Source organism: Melanotaenia boesemani, chromosome 15, assembly GCF_017639745.1.
Source record: "Melanotaenia boesemani isolate fMelBoe1 chromosome 15, fMelBoe1.pri, whole genome shotgun sequence".
NCBI lineage: Eukaryota > Metazoa > Chordata > Actinopteri > Atheriniformes > Melanotaeniidae > Melanotaenia > Melanotaenia boesemani.
In genome coordinates this window covers 2,704,913-2,722,388 of record NC_055696.1, presented here as the reverse complement: position 1 = coordinate 2,722,388, position 17,476 = coordinate 2,704,913, and the positions used below count along the sequence as shown (strand labels likewise).

Here is a 17,476-nt window from a genome sequence, read left to right as displayed (position 1 = left end):
TATCTGATGAACCGAGAGGAGAAAAATCTTCTCCAGACACTGTAAACTTTGCTGTGCTGTGGCAGGAGTGTGAAGGCAGAGAAGGAGAAAGTGGAAGCAGGGAGGAGGAAGGAGCATGATGGGGTTGGACAAAGAGGGGAGTGGTGGTGGATGCAGCATCAGAATGAGGGCTATGTTCATTGCACAGAGTGCAGGGTGCCTTCCCATCACTGCCACCTGAACGCTGCTGGACAGTTTTGCATTATGTATGGGCAGCATGTGCATCAGACCCTCACACAGAATGAAGACCGATAAATACACAGCTAATACAGACAGCATCAGCCTATCTGCCATTTTCCCCACTTCTCCATCTAGCACTTCTAAGCCTTCCTCTCCTCTCCTGCAGTGTGAGCCATGTTGTGGTGGTAATTAGCTGGTGGAAGCAGTGCATCTGTTGGTAGCTCCAAGTCTGCATGTGCATTTCCACCTATCGTCTTTTATGTCTCTACGTCTTCTGCTTTCAGTAGCAGGTACCCATAGCTCATCCCAACTCATAGATCTTAATGTCAATTAAGCAAGCCTGAGTGCACACAATGAAAAAGCACGCACAAACACACACACACTCATTAGAAAAGACTCTCTGGACCATTTCAAGAGGGGCAGAATGTGAGCGGGGAGTTGTGAAGGGAGGGGCCAGCTGCCGCAGAGACAGTCAGTCAGAGGCAAGTGGATGCAGAATGTTGGCAGTGCTGAGCCAGAGCGATGCCGTCCCCCTCCCAGCCCTCAACGTCAAAAGGTCTTTGTACCAACAGCCATTACTGTAGTGTGTGTGGATCACTAAAGCATTGTCACAGAGACACAGAGTGACCATTCTAGACACCGGGGCTATTCTGATCCTAAACAATGATGGGAAAATTGCTCTCATCAATGCACAGCAGCGGTGTCAAAGACTTGGATCTTTCTGTTAATCCCTCATGCCAGAGGTGAAGCCACACACACACATTCAAACAGACACAACCATGTAGAAAAAACAGCAAGTTTTATGATTTTAGTGACTCATTCGAGATGGTGGTTAGAGCCACTAAAGAGGGGGAAAAGTCACCTCCTTTTTCTTACAGGAGGTTGTTTTGTTCTGGATTTGATTTACTGACAATATGCTTTATATGACTTTTAAATACCTCTTTGAGAAGGGGGCAGCTTCAAAACCGAGTATATGAGGCTTAATCTACTGTTGACTGGAAGTCATGTTTTAGATCCCAGCATGACATTAACCAAAGAAAAGCTAACTCAACATAATTTTTCATGTTCCATCTTACTTAAATTATAGATTTCTGTAAGTCTGTAAGTGATCGAATTTTCTCAAAGTTTGCAAATTTTTCCATCCTTAAACTGCTGTTACCGCTTGTTTTAAAATAGATTTTCAATATCTGCTTTTCTGTTGTTGTGTGTGTTCAACAAGGGTCATCAAAGGCCTTCCACAAATTCACATTTCTGCAGTTTCCATTTTTCCTGTAATGCAGAGCTGGCAAATAAAGTGATCTGGTTTTGGACACACTTAAAGGCCAAATCCAAAGTGTGAACAGGCGCAGAAGAGACCACTATTGAGTTTCAGGGCTGCGGAAGTGAAGGAAGGTGCGAATGAAAGTTACAAAGTCTGTGTTCTTGAAGTCGTACTTCAGGCGCAGCTGTTCAGCCGGTGGGCCAGATCTGACCTGGAGTGCTCCCTCACAAGCCCGTGCTTGTTTTTACGGCTGTCTGTGATGCAGACGAGGCAGAAATGGTGAACGTCTGGGACATTTGAGGTCAGTCTCTTACTTCTCATGCATTTCAATGCCACTGTAGAAGGAGAGAAGAAGAGATGGGTATCCGGCCGAGCAATAGTTAGGTGGAGGAGGCCACTGCAGCTGAATGAGCTGTGATGCTCTTTCTGGGTCATTTGTGCGTGTGGCCTTTGGAAAAAGCCATCTAACATACAGCCACTTATATCCTGTTGTCTATTGGAGTGCACATGAACTCTGAGATTTAGAGGACCAGTGTATTTAATTTAATTTGAGATGGCTTTGAAACCTTAAATCCCGGTGTTGGTCCCCAGCAGACAGTCCAAGCTTCTCGACAGCTTATCATAAAGAAGGGATTAAGTGTTTTTCCAGAGAATATGAGGATATGTGAGGCAGACATGCAGCACTTAAAGTTATTTGCTGCCTAAGTAAGTAAAGCCCTGATGTCTGTTAAGTCTTACCACCCCCCTTTTGCACAAGCAAAGGTACAATTTCTGGGGTACAGGCTGCAGCCTAATCTGCAATGGACAGAAATGAAGGGGAACAGTAGATTAACGTTTCCGTATGCACCTTAAACTAAGTTGTCTGAGTTGAGCAGTCTTATTAGGAAAACCTCTGAATAGGGTTGCAGGTGCAGGACCCTTGCATGTGAATGTTTGGCATCTTATGTTTAGACACTGACGAGCCTGTGGTAATAATCCTCTTAAGACAAGCTCTTTTGTTACACAGTAAAAAAAAAAAAAAAAGAAAAAGATGCAGCTATCTATCCTGTCTGACCGGCCAGGCAGATTTATTCTGGTTGGCTTCATCCAGTTTACTTTGTGCCTACTTATAATACAAATAGGCCCGAGGCTACTTTCTGCATTATCATGAACACTTGAAGTTTGAGTTTGTTTCTGGACTCTTGTCTCTTTCTGTAATGTTATGCCACAAATGCAAGAAAGAGCTTGACTTTCAGAAGTGAACATGATGTTACCGTGACAGCCTTAACTGTAAAGTTTGTATATAAAGCTATTTTAATTGTTGGAGATGTGACACAGCAGATCCTTTTACAAGAAGCAAAAGAGATAGCGAAAGGATTTATCTTGACAAGGAAGTGTCTTCTCTCTACTAAACTGTGTGAAAGGTTGCATGGGCCATGTTGGAGTCACTTTGGGTTTTAGCAGCTGGTTGTTTCACCCTTCAGTCTTTTCCCTATTTCACCCTCTCGTATTTTATAGTATTCACATTAAAGGTCCCCAAACAACAGCAGAGGCATTAAAAGGATGGAAGGGCCTCTAGTAATTTACTTTATAGGGTTGCTGCCTCTTTTCTGCCTTGCTTTTTCCATCTAAAGTCGAGTTGTTTTGTACAAGCTTCTCTGTACAGTTTGAGTCCAGATCTCTTTGAAAGTAGGTTTCATCACTTCAGCACATTTTCTATTTTACTGCATTTCAACATCTTTTATTTCAGTGTTGACAGCAAAATATTGATACTATCCATCAGACGTTAAAGTGAAGGCTCTAACAATTACATGAATTCCTACCAAGTGGACTTTTTTAGACTGTGTTCCCACAGATATTCTACTAATCTCTATGTCTATATCCTAGCGTGCCGCTGCTGTGAGAAAACAGTCTGTGTGTTCTTTAGGCTCTGATTTAGCAGACGTCTGTAATAGTAACCCGTGGAATTAGGCAGAACTTCTTCCCGTGCCAGCAGTGGTCCTTTCATGTGGCTACTCCAGATTTTACCATCATGCAGACGCACTTCCATCACAGCAGCTTTCACCCAGTGACCCTGACAGCAGTAAAGGCACCGTTTCATGGAGATACTTACAAATATTTTTGGGAGACTCTTTCATTTTACATCACCTCTTACAACTGTGAGAGAATATTTTTACTCTGCACATCCTGCGTGATCGAAGGTTTGCAGTTGATGTCGGGGATTAAAGGAGAACTTGTGAGATAAAAATACTTCTTGAGCTGTAAGAACAAGTGGAAATAAGTTGTTTTCTCAATATAATGGAGTGATCATGCATGGAATATACATTTCAGAATTAGACTTGAATTTATCTTAAGTTGTACAAATATAAATGTCATTGGGGGGAAAAGAGACTCATAATAACTGCATGTTTTACCTTTTCCGCAGTAATAATGTAACACTATGGCAGCTGTCTATACATCTATGGGTGTATAGTGTGAATTAATGGGGCCAGTTTCCAAAATGTTTATAATTAATAAAAGCTAAAAACAAACCACAAAAAGTAAAGAAATTAATAAACAAATAAAAATACTGGGCAGCCAATATTATTTTTGTGATATGTATATATATATATATATTTTTTGCATTTCATCTTGTTTAAAATTTTATTTCATTTTATAGGCTGAAGTATAAACTTAAATAGCCCTACCCCATTTCTACAATACACTGTAACACTCCAACTATTACAAATTACAACTTAAATTTCCTACTTCCCATAAAAAAAAATGACACACTCCCCTCCCTCCTCCCAAGAAAACATAAATAAATTAAACAAAACACCACAATATTTCTGACTTCAAACAAACAAACCATTATCTTCATCCTTACATAACATAATGTGTGTGAAAATGCAGGGTTCTTTTTTTTCAACGGCCACCGTCCTGCAGGTTTGAGATGTTTCCTTGCTTTAACACACCTGACTTAAATTAGTGGGTCATAGTGCAGACCTTTTAGTGACAACCTTTTAGCAATTTGTGGGCTGAATTTATGTCTTTAACTAATTATCACACACTTACACACTTAGACTTATCACACACACGCTGTCAAACATAGTTCTCTTTGTGTTATAAAAGCCCTTATAATCTGTGGACTTTCTCCAAAAAAGACTATGAACAGGTTCCCAAGGTCCAAAACCCCCTTTGACTAAAGTAGCCCACATCCCTGCCATGAAGATACAGAATGTGTTTAACTAAATCCATTATTGGGCCTGTGGGGCTAATTCAACAAATAGTTTATTTTCATCCATATAATTTTAAATGTGCCTATCTTTACACATCCTTATGTGCAGGACCTCAGCTTGTAAAAGCCAACAGTGAGCATTAAAACCTCCTTACTGACCTTTGACTTCTGAGAAGTAGTAGCTGATAATTACAGACCTCCTCTTTGTCATCACAGGAGTGTACAAATGTGGACATAAGAAGAGGGAGGTGTTTTCTTTAGTTTAAAGTTTTCTTTAATGGTTACAGCATCATAGATCAACACAGGGTCTTCTAAAATCATTCCAGGAGTTTTTATTTTTCAAGTCAAGCTGGAGTGACCAGAAAAATGAGTCATCACAAACAGAGGCAGCAGGCATATCCAAACCTTCGTCCAGGCTTCTCCTGACACTGATCCTCCAAGTTAAAGCTGGGCCCCTCCCTTCCTGAGTCATTATCTAACAAGATTTGTTGTGTTTACCTAAAGAAAATACACAAATTGGTCTCGTCTAGCAGATAGAAAGATCACAGGAAGGAAGGAGGTGAGATCTGAGATGTGTTAAGTATTTTGCCATGCAGCTCATTCTGACATTACCAAAATGCTCCCTATTTTAAATTTAACAAAAGTAGAATTCTTCAGATATCTAAAGGTTTTCTTTTATAAATAACAATTTTGGGTTATAAATAACAAGAAAAGAAAGAAAATTATCTTAATTTCAAATTGGCGACATCAAAGCATTTTTTTTTTCTTTCTTCACATTTTGTGTTTTCTGCTCCAGCTTCCTCAAACTTTCACTTTCACGTGCCTTTCAACACACACAACGAGAAACAACAAAAATACAAGGAAAGAAAAAGCAGAACAAACAAGTGAAACTTCTGTGTAGGGAAGGTCAGATTTAGTTGTTCTCCTGAGGCCAATGATGTGACCGAGACTGCTGATACATGCAACGAAGGAATGGAAACAGAACCCTGCAATCTCTTTTGTATCCATGGAAACACACAAACACATATTCTGGGTATTGATCAATACAACGGCAGTTGGGATTTGTTGCAAGAAATAAATCTGCTCGGTCCAGAGATGTTGAAATCACACTTTTCTTGGACACATTAAGAAGTAGTTAGGGGAGGACTTGGACTCTGATATTGACCTGCAGCACATGTTGCAACAGCAGCTGTGAAGACAGACCTACAGCTTGCTGTAAAATAAGCTGTCAGGTCCTGGATGCTTCCACAGCTGCTAGAACAATATTTAGAGGGAGTATTTACAGCAGCTTCTATATCTGTAAAGATGTCTGTTTTGAGGAAAGAAAAATTTGATTTTTTTCCTAAGTTAGAGTTAATGCTAGAGCTTTGCCGGAGAGCCATCGATACATCCATCAATCAAGGCATGGTAGTTAAGGCTGTCTGTGTGTCACCTGACAAATTTCATCATCAGTTATTTTGATCTGATGTGTGTGTATCTGTCAATCTGTCAGAGTTGGATGAGATTGAAGATTTTCATTATTGCATTTGGTTTGTGCGTTGTCATGTTGGTTGGAAGAACCAGGGCTGAATGAGGGCACTGACCTCTGTCCAAGTCTTAGATCTTTCTGTTAATGACCCAGGTCAGAGGTGAGCACACACACACACACACACCCACACACACACACACACACACACAGTACTGTGTGTGTTTTTTCTGTTGCAAAAATGTCACACTTACAACTGAATTTCTATGAGGATTCAATAGTTTGTTTGGTCCTTGACATTAGTGTTGTCATGGCAACAATACATGTTTGCATATGCACATATTCAAGTCATTATTTAGTGTCATCACTTTTTTTTTGTTTGTTTTTTTTTTTTAGATTTGTGCTCCATAGCTCAGTTGAGTAGTTTAAAATCAGTTTTTGAGGCAATGACAGGCTGTATTGAGGTGTTCTGCAAAGCACTTCTGCAGGCTGGTTGGCTGGTTTCACCCTGTTGGAATAAAACAGGATTCTTTTGATTCCTCTGCATCATAAATGTTTGCTGCTTTATGCTTGAATGCAAAACACTGCAGGTACTCTTTGATTTGGATTTAATTGTGGCAGACAATGCATCATTTCTGACACTTGACAACAGATCTATATACTTAAGGATGTTTTAGGAGGTTTTAAGCAGGGCTCATGTTACCATTCAGGTCGCTGCTCTGCAAAGCTTTATGTGCATACCTGGTATAGTTTAATGACTGACAGGTATCTGCGTCACCTGGGGCTTCTTGTGGTTTGCTGGTGAAGCTTTCCTGGTATGTGGAGGATGTTTGAGAAAAACAAAAAACAACTTTCCTTGGGGTGTTTTCCCACGCAAATGTGCTTAAACTCACCTTAGATTCACACCCTCTGTTTGACGAATTAGACAGAAAGTTTAGTTTGGAAAGTGACATATTTTCTTTGTTAAAACAAACCTTAATTTGTGTATATCTCTGTTAGAAACCTCCAAACATAGCATCAGAGATGTTTTTTTTTTCTTTTTTTGTCAAAACATAGACTATATATAATTAATTTTTACACATTAAACTTACCCCAAAAGAATTTTAAACTAGAATTTAAACCTAAACGATTGCACAAAGCAAAATAAATGCCTCAGATATTACCTATCTGAAAGCCGCTGGGCCACTGCTGCCTGTTAATTCTCAATTTTATGAAGCCCAAGCACTGCGATTATCCAGAGAAAATAGCCACGCTGAACCTGTTTGAAGCTTAATTGAGGTGAAAATATAGAATTTAACCAGTTTCCTTTTTTTCTTTTAAAAGGCATTTTGTATCTTCCCACTGTACAACAGCTTGCAGATATGTTACCGTAATGCATTATAGCTCATATTGTGGTAGAATCAAGGGAAAGTTGGATGAATTAGATGAGTCGGGAACAAAGAGAGCACATACATATCATGATGCATTTATTAACAAAGTGCTTTTCAGAGTCCTCAAAAATGAGAAATTATATTTTAAAAATGCATCACAGACATGCTTTAAAACAATTATATAAGTATTATGTATTTAAATAGCATGAACAGTGTTATCTTTCAATAATTAAAAATGCTCACTGACTTAATGGTTGTCATTAAGTCAGCTAGTTTAACAAAAGGGTTGTCTGTGCCATTTGCATACAATTTAAGCAGCAGGATGTTTCAACAACCCTCATAAAACCACAGAGAGAAGTAAGACAGGAGAAATTAAATCTCATTAAAAGCCATCTCTTTAATCCTCCACACTGTTATGTAAAAAAGGAACCAGGATTACTGACAGATTACACATGTGCCGACTCTGGCTGTGCAGTTGCTGTTAGCATGTGCACGTTTGGGTACACAAACATGGGATAAGTCCATGTTCTAGGTAGGTTAAAAATGCAAACATGGTGGTCTGTGAAGTAATATTTGTGGTTCAGTTAGTGCTACACATTGTTTAACTGTTTATGTGTAATGCAAACTATGAAATGTTAGCATGCTGTCAAACAGATATTTTAAAATATATAAGTGGAATCATTTTGCTCCGGAAAGGGATCACAGTTAAAGATAAGCCTCCTTTTTCTGTGGGATGCTGTAAAATGTCCATGCTGCTTCTCTATTTTGTCAAACTACACTCTAAATGGGTCTTTCTGGTTTATTTTCTCCAGTTGATGTGTCTCCCACTCCTTCAGATCCATATTTAAGGTTGAGTTCAACTCCTGTTCAGTATTCCAGAGAGAAGCTGGTGTGGAACGAGTGCAGCCTGAAGATAACCCATAGCAATCAGACAGTCTCATCACATCTCAAATACCTTTGCTTCGCTTCACTGCATCTCTTTTCCAAACATCTAATGCATTAGCTCATATGAACAAGTGGGCTAGCTGCTGGATGCAATATTGATGAGCTATAGGTTTTGTCTGCTCCCTTGATGCTTCACCATGCATCCTCTACACTGCTATCAAATATTTAGCAAGTACCGGCTGGGACTAATGCCATACAGCCCCTGAGCTGAATCCAAGCTTTTGATTAGTGGTGGAGAATTTGTTAAAAATAAAAAACCTTTATTAATTAGAGTATTTATGCAGGCAAACCAACAGATCGTTCATTTGACTTGGACTCAGAGTGATTGGAAGATATTGAGATATATTTGAAGCAGTTGCAAACTGAATATATTCAGCTTTGTGCAGAAAGTTGTGTTGTTATTGTTTTTGCTTGAAATTTTAAATGATTTGTATTGGTGACGGTGTCTTGCCATTCCGAATGGTAAGTGGAAGGAAAAAAAGACCCAAGTGAAAGATTTTCAAATGAATGACGCCATTTAGTGACTTAATAACACAAGTTACTAAAGCACTATGTAACTCCCAAAAGTTGTTCTTAAGAAGTTTTATTAAACACTTTTTGATCATTATATTAATCCTTCAAGCTGGAACTTTGAAAATGAGCTTTTTTTATGTGTGTGAATAGTCAAAGTATTAATATTTACATTAAAAAGTAATTGTTAAATATTTTCTGGGTTCTCTTTCCTTTAAATCAGTGGCAACTTCAGCTGAATTTAATGCCCTGCTTGGTTTCTATCTAGTCAACAAGAACACACGTGAGATTCATCTGATCTCTATTTACATACAGTCATACATATATATGTCATATTCTGATTTAAAACCATGTAAGACCTCATTCACACCGTTTGACACACTGTAACCCAGATTGTTTTTGAACACGCCACGGACCGTGTTGCTACTGCTCTGCAGTTGTTGAAATGTACTTTCCTGGTGCAGAGGCAATGTGGTGTGAATATCAACAATATAGCACTTGTTTAAAAGGTTATAAACTTTTGTCCGCATCTCAGTAGGTTTTAGCTTTAGCTTACCTGTCAGGAAAGCGTTTATTTCTCCAAGCTAAGAGCGTTCTGACTGCTGTTACTGCAGGTAAGACTGACTTCTGATTACTCAGAGATACTATACACACAACCCCACTTACAAAAATAAAACAATGTCCCTGTAACCTGAATAAAATCATATTCAGAATTTTTGCACTATTTGCTGACGTGCATGGGAAAAATAAGATACCACAAGAGGCCCTGACCTTGTTACAAACTTCAGTAAAGTTATTTGTGCAACTAATATAATTCTCCAGCCCGGAAGCTTAACAAGTGAATGCCACATTTTAATTTAAAGCTTTAAAATAAATTTTAGCTAAATTCTACAGTTCAGCAACCAGACTGACTTTTCTTTTCGTAGCAAAACAGATGAAGAAATGGAATACTGCTGCTTGTCAGAAATTACATGATTCAGTTGCAAACTTTCACCTTTGAGTTGGAGCAAATGAAGCAAAATTCCAGTTAGAAAGTGGACTTTTATGGTAAACCTGAGCTTTGAATGAGTGTTAACATTGCAGTGGCATAGCAGCATAAGCATGGATCATTTAGGAGGTTATGCTCTATAACATGTAAATAGGAAAATGAATGAGGATCTCACGCAACTTGTGTAAACACTTTAAACTGATGAAATGTCTTTTTTAGAAAAAGATTAACTTTCTATTTGTTGGTGTTTTGATGCATTTCTTGTTCTATTACTGACACAAAGCAGCAGGACTAAATTGGACTATATTTGCACATAAAATTTGTGTCCTCATATGTGCATGGAAAAAAGGGAGGAGGCTGCGGATCCACATTGCACAACAACTAGCGATCAACTACACCATTGAGTACCTAAACTCTCTGATGTATAATATTTTATTTCCAACCCCCACAGTAACTGTCTACTGTTCACTTGCACAGGCCTCGTCGCTCCCTGATGTTATTGGGGAATCCACCTCTCATATTAGCTGTGAATCCTTCCCATGCGGGTGTCTCGCTCTCCACCGTTTCCCAGACATCTGCAGCACATTTCCTTTCTGTGTGGCAGGCAAAGGAAGTGAAATGGAAAAACTGCTCCCCCGCCCACTGCAGCCACATGGCAAGGGAGGAGAGCAGTCGGTCAGGAGCCCGTCGGCCACAGTCGGGCATATTTGTGGTCAGCTTTCTCCTCTGTTGCAGTCTGAACCGCTCTCTGCAGCTCGACCTGCCTCTGCTCTGTCTCACTTTCAAATCCAAAAAATTGCTCTCAAGAGCTATCAAAAAAGATAGACTTACTCCTCCCTCACTCATTATGTTCATCCACCATTGTCTCCCACACTATTTATACAGACTAGGGCGACACATGAAAAGGGATCACCCCTTTTTCAAGAATGGAGGCGAAGGATGTGGCCACATCAGCAGAGTGGTTCACCACTGCCCATCACACTTGGGCCAGAATGAATGACTTCCACCCATTGGCTCCCTCTTACTCAGACACAGGGAAACCAGGGGAAAGGGGAACGAACTCAGATGTATGTATTTATTCCCAGACAATGGAAACATATATTCTAAAACAACAAACCCAGCTCCTGTGTTTCTGTGTCTTACCATCACCCGTCACTTTTAAACTGGACTGTGATTCTCTTCTTCCTCTTAGCCTAGTTTCTCTGGGCAGAAATAGAAGAAGGAGGGCTGTGGATCCTCAAATCTCTGTTGGGGATTTGATATGAAATCTGTCCTCTACAAGCTGATGGAGGTCTACGTGTTCATATTTGTGTATGGCTCTGTTGGGCGTGGTGTGTGTGGCTGCCTTCTTGTGTTCACTTATAGTGTATTTGTGAGCATATGGTTGTCCCAAAGGAGTAATGCTGGCAGTCAGCTGGCCTTGCAAAAACAGTACAATTTATTTCCTCAGGATCACCCTATTACACAGGCTCACCTCCAATAATTAGAACTATCAATATGCTGCGTGGAGTTGTACATACATAGATGATGCTACAGAAAAGTAGACAGTGTTCCTGGAGCTATTTTAGATTCATTTAGTTTGTACAGTAAGTCAACAGGCCAGTGGTAGCCCACAGAAAGTACTATTCATATCTAAGAATGATCATTCACCATTCATTGGTCTGAAAGCACCATTTGTAGCATGCTAACATTCACCAATTTGAGTCATTTCTTCTGCAGCTACACTGGTCATAAAGGCAGACTTTATGAGCGGGTGGAATAAGTGTCAGCTCTGCACTGCACCGACGCTGTGTCAACTCTCTGTTTTTAACTACGCGGCCCAACTATTGCTGAATACAAAGGTATGCTCAGTTCAGCATCACAATAAATTCATGAAAGAGGCCTTTAAGTGTCTAAGAAGGCATGAATGCAGAATCCCAATATAGGTGATTTGTAAAAAGGTGGCTGCTGTAATGCTAAATCAGTGTCAAACCATTTCTTTAAAAGGTTTTTCTTTGCAGTGAGGGAGCGTACAGCATGTTAGGAAGGAGGGAGTGGCCTGCTACTGTGAATTGTGTGTTGCCATCTTTATTGAAGGCAGCAGCAGGTGTTGTTGTGTGCTGTCAGGAAGATCCACATTCCTGCAATGTTTCCTTCTTTGGCATCATGCGCCAATGCTCTCAAACCCCCTTAAGGCTCGAGACTTGAGAAACTCATTAATGTTGCTAAGTTAATGTATCTGTGGGGTTATGTGTGTGTTGTAGGCAGTGTAGAGTTATATATTGATTATATTATTACAGTGTGAATCATCTGTAGTTTTAAAGCTCCTCCTGCTGCTGTGTTACATTAAAAGCACTTCAACAGGTTATGAATAGTAAAAAAAACAACACTAATGTTCATGTTTGTAACTTATAATTTTAAAAACATTCTGACTTAAGTGAAGTCAGAAAGCCTGGTTTATGAGTGCTACATCAGTGTTGAAATATGTGAATAACAGAGGTACAGAAGTCTAGGTAAGAGCTGTTAAAATAGAGTGTTCTGATAGCACTCAGCTTGTCCCACCAATGTGCACTGAGACTGCCTAATGTGTAGGGATGTACCAGTCAGCTTTACTGAGAGGAAGGAAGTGGTCGAGAAAGGTGCATAAAGCCTGTATTACTTAAGATAGCTGGGGGCAGACCACACAGTCGCTCTGTCGGCAAGCACTTGTCATGGGTAACCAGTTGATCTCATTGAGTAATGGAGTGGCTTCATCCTCTTTGGTTTTTTGGTTGATCAAACACAAGAAGCACCATCATGTTCTGGAGCATCTGTGGGGATTTCGCTGTGCATGCAGGAAGACGTATTAGAAGGGTGTTGCAGTGGTGCAGATCTGGGTGGCATACTGAGTCAGATACAGCTTGAGTCAGACACAGCATGATCGGAGAAAGATAACTAGTTATACATCATGATATTCAGGTTTCCTACAACCTTTGATAGTGAGGAAATTTTATGTTGGTATAGACCCTTTTGACCTTTTCTTTGCTGTTTGAATACATGTGCTGCATTACCATAGCAACTAAAAAAGGCACTCCTCAGTCGCTGAAAGATTTAGGAGGGGGAAAATGTAGAGGTGAGCAGCTGAATGGGAGAACAGAGGTGATAGTTGTATTGGGCTGCTGCACAAACACATTGCTGCTTCTATAATCCCTTACAGATCAGCGCAGTTCATTACACAACTCATTGCACTCATATCTCATCCAACGACACTGTTGCTGTAATCTGACTGTCATCTCTTACTGAGTTGCTGCTATAAGTGCTCAACAATAACTGACATTTTTAATACATCTTATCTTGTCCTGATGAGCAGCAGTTGATCTTGTTTATATAACAATTAAATTTTGGTGTTGAGAATCTCCTGCCAACTCTACCTTAATTAATTTCCTTGTAATTGTGCGGTAAGTGTAGACGGGTGTGGCTCAGACTACACTCTGTCCAGGAGGAACGCTCCACCATCTGGTGCAGGGATCCCCCTCCCAGCAGGCTGTGTATGCATGTGTGTGTGGTCGAGCGTAATTACATTAAAGCTGCTGTTGTACTGTAAAATGCTCTGCTGAACACTTTTGTTGCTTTTGACAAGCATGACAGGAGGGACAGAATCTGTCATAGCCATGGTTTCAGCTGAGGGCATGTACGAATGACGGCCTAATTTGTTCTTTGAGTGTTCGTGTCTTTTTGTGGTTAGTGGATGCTTAAATATCTCAGATTACCTGCTTAAAGTAGTTCTCATTTGGACAGAAGAAGTAATTAAAACCCTCAGGTGTATAAAAACAGTGTTCTAGTAACTTAAACTAGTTATTGATTGTATCATGTCTTCTCAGTGCAGTTACCACATGTTAAAAAAGTTACCCATAGTCATATTTTCCTCATTACATGATGTGTTTGTTGTGTAAAGTGTGGGTTTCATTGATACCAAGCGATGACATGCAAGCAGGCACATCTAAGTCAAGCTTTTATGAAACAGAAAGAAGTCAAAGAACTATTAGTGAAATATTTGAACAAATAAGCAGCCTGTAATGTGGGAATGTGAGCAGGTGGTTTGACTCAGCTCACAGGAATCTGTTGTGCCTGTCTCGGTATCGCACCACCTTTAAAGCACACCAAGTCTCTCTTCCTACAAACAAACCAAAGATGCCAATCATTGTGCAGTTATGCATCTGGCCTGGCTGAAATCTTTCTCATAACTATCCCTGACACGACTGTGATATGATGCATTTTTATTTGTTTCTGAAAGTTGCAGGGACTCAGATGCATCGTAGAGCTCGGGTTATGGTGGTCTGCTGGGCTCGCAGGACGGAAGCAGACAGATCATAGGCAGCCAGCTTCTCAGTATGTTAGTCATGTAGGAGCAGCCTGCCAGTTGCACTACCAAGCACAACACGCCTCATTTGAACTGCAGGGATTTCTATCATAAATATTATTTTTTTCTCTTTTTTTGCTGCTGGAAAAAAGGCCATTCAAGCTCCTCAAAAAGAAGAAGAATTTATTGGATGAAGTTATTTTGTAAACTCTGATCAGATCTTCTTCTTGATCTGTTAAAGTTTATTATGCACTAAGAAGATCGTGAGATTTCTTCTAAACTCAAATAAAGAATGCAAACAAGTTATAATGTACTGATGAAGAGATGTTTAGCTGTTTGTCACCTAAGAAACACCAGGTGCTATTCTCTTCATCAAGGTATTAGTGTGATGTGCAGAAAGTGGATTTCTCACATTTCAGCCCTGCTGCTCTTGGATTACAGTTAAGGACTGAAACAACTTTAAAGATCTTATGGTTTCTCACAGTGGCAAGATGTTAAAAGTGCTGTTGCATGACTGATAAGAGCTACCAGATTTATTTAACTGACCTCATACAGTCAGTTGTAGAGTCATCTGGAAATAAACAGAATAAAAATTCTGGATTGCTCCACACAGCTGCTTACATGAGCCAGCAAGAAGTTAATGGTGGAGAAAGTGTGTGTTTTGGGCGCTTATTTTGCTGAAAAAAATGTGTTTAGTGTTTTCATATTGCCAGAATTGTTCATACGCAACACCCTGTGGAGAAATCAGTGTAGCCATTTACTTACAATAAGTTAACTCCATGTAACAGCCAAAAGAGCACTTACAGTGGATGTTAAGGGAGCAAAAGCCTCTGAGTACTTTCTTTGTATTATACCAAAGCTATCACAAGCCGCAAAACACTTTCATAAAACCAGAATTAATTTATGTATAAGTCTGATAAACCTCAGAGTGTCAGACTCTGTGTGAAACCACATTTATTTTTTCTCTATGCTCTTGCTTGCAGGTGTTCTTTTTGACATCCAGCGGCATTACAAGGTAACAGACAGCGGAGCCGGCTTGTTGCAAACAGGTGAGTCTTGTTTAATCCCTTGATTGCAGGTGTGAAAATGGCTAGCTCCACACCTGAGCGCATTTTTCTTTGTGATTGCAGTCATTATTGTGTAACTGATTTGAAACAAATGGAATAATAACAAGCTGATTTTTACCCCTGCTGCCTTCTGATCCTAACCTCTGTGAAACCTGTTAAAGACAAACATACCTGCCATGTTTATTTTAGGTTTGATACAGTAACAGAAATTTCAAGAGCACCATTTTAAGATTAAAACCAGAGACTTTATTAAGATTTCTTATATGAAAACATGAAAATGATGTCTGTAGTGATACTAAACACCACTGTATTACAGTGAGGGACTTCTGGGAGCATCATTTCCTCACAGCAACGTCAATTTGGTGGTCAACAGGAAGCAAAACACAGTGCCTGAATGCACATGCGCAGAGAGCCTGACATCTATGGTTTGGGGCAGGGTTTCCTGCACCTCTCAGTTCCCCAAATGAATTCACCTTTTAAGGGAGATACTTTGCAAAGCCCTGTTATTGGAGGACAGGACCCCGTCTTGTCTCTGCATGCACTGAGACTCATTTAAACATCAACAAACTTGCACACAAAGTGCCATTGAGGACAAGCAGACTGGTTGGGGTTTGCGCAGGGGGAAGAATACAGTCCAGTGTTTTCCTCCACTTCAGTTGGTGTTCCTAAGCTAACTTTGGTTGAGTGGTGGGTTAAGGACAAAAATATCCAGCTGGAAAAAGAAATGGGTGCAGCCATTTCTGATGTGTTTTCAGGGAATAAGGCAAATCTCATTTTCAGCTACACTAATCTAATTGTACTCTGAGGAATTCTACCTCTTTTACATATTTTCTCCTAGATTTTGTTTGACATTGGTCATTTTTTCAGGTTTTTTTTCATCTTTTGGTCAGCATGGAATCTGCATAGCTCAAAAAACCCTTTTCCAACCTGCATGTGAGTTGAAACCTTATTAAGAAACAGGAAACAGTGAAGGGTACTTGACTGTTAATTCTGTTTGGGCTGGCTCTTTTGTTGGGTTATACTTACACAAATTGGCACAGAGTCACACACACTTAACCACACACAGTGTAGGTCAATTGACTTACATAGACAGCTGATTCATCCTCTGTGTGTCCAGGTTTGGTTTGCACGGCCTACCCAGGCTCGATCATGGTCCAGACTCCGCTTGGCCCCTGATACCCTAGTGACCTGTTTCTCACACCACTCTGAGGAATTCTGGTTGTCAGGGCTTTGAGCTGTGAGGGCGGATGGGTGCAGACAAGGAGCTTAGGTGTGAAGAAGAAGTCAGAAGGATGATGTAATCTTAACGCTGGACCAGAGAGTCGCAGCTCAGTGTGTCTGTTTATGTTTACACTTTGAACAACCCCCAACTTCCTTCTCAAGAGGGAACAGTTCCCGCCTCTGTGAACACCTGCGAGCCAGGCTGGTTCTGCCTTTTCTCCTTCCTCTCTGCCCTGGCAGCTTTCATCCACCTGGGAATGCAAACTGCCAACGTAGGTGTTTTACAGGCAGTGGGCGTTGTGTATGCTAAGGTTCTTGCTCATTCTCTGCTGCCAGGTCAAACTGACCACATACTGCAAGGTCCAAGTTATAGAATAAGCACAGGACTCAGAATAATCTTTTAAACCTGAGAAAGGAATAGCTTTGAGTTTTTTCTGTAGCTACTGATCAGATTTATGAATGAGAAATTTCCCCATCTCTAGATGTTAGTGGCATGTTGTTTTCCTTTAGGGAACACTAAAAGAAAGTGTTCCCTAAGCCTCAGAGACATTACACACCATGTGGAGAAATGGCAAATTTTCAGCTAACAGCTCTTTTTGGAATCATCTTGTTCTCAGAAAAATATTTCATGTCTGTGAAACTGTAAGCTATGGAATTTTTTTAATTGATGCTTCTAAAGTAAGGGAACAATTTAAGTTTATTACAGACTGTTAGTAACAAAGTGCTTAAAATCCAACTTAAAATTGGTTCTTTGCTAAGTTTCCTGACACAACTCTGGCTCATTTCTTGAATTATGTACCTTTGTGGTATTTAGGTAAATTTGTCAAATGGTCAGGACTGGAATTAAAAGTAGTGAAAATGAGTGAATAAAACAGACAATATATCGAAAGAAAAGCCTTGAGAACTGTTGCTCAGT

The 17,476-nt window shown here is 40.0% G+C and overlaps 1 protein-coding gene across 2 annotated transcripts in view; it reads left to right on the top strand.

Annotated features, from left to right (window-relative positions):
• spns2 (spinster homolog 2 (Drosophila)) overlaps positions 1-17,476 on the top strand; it is a 55,964-nt gene that overhangs the window by 1,972 nt on the left and 36,516 nt on the right. For both annotated transcript variants that reach the window (XM_042008549.1, XM_042008550.1), the window contains exon 2: positions 15,256-15,321. In XM_042008549.1, the coding sequence (XP_041864483.1) occupies positions 15,256-15,321 (66 nt within the window). The remainder of the gene's footprint in view (positions 1-15,255; positions 15,322-17,476) is intronic.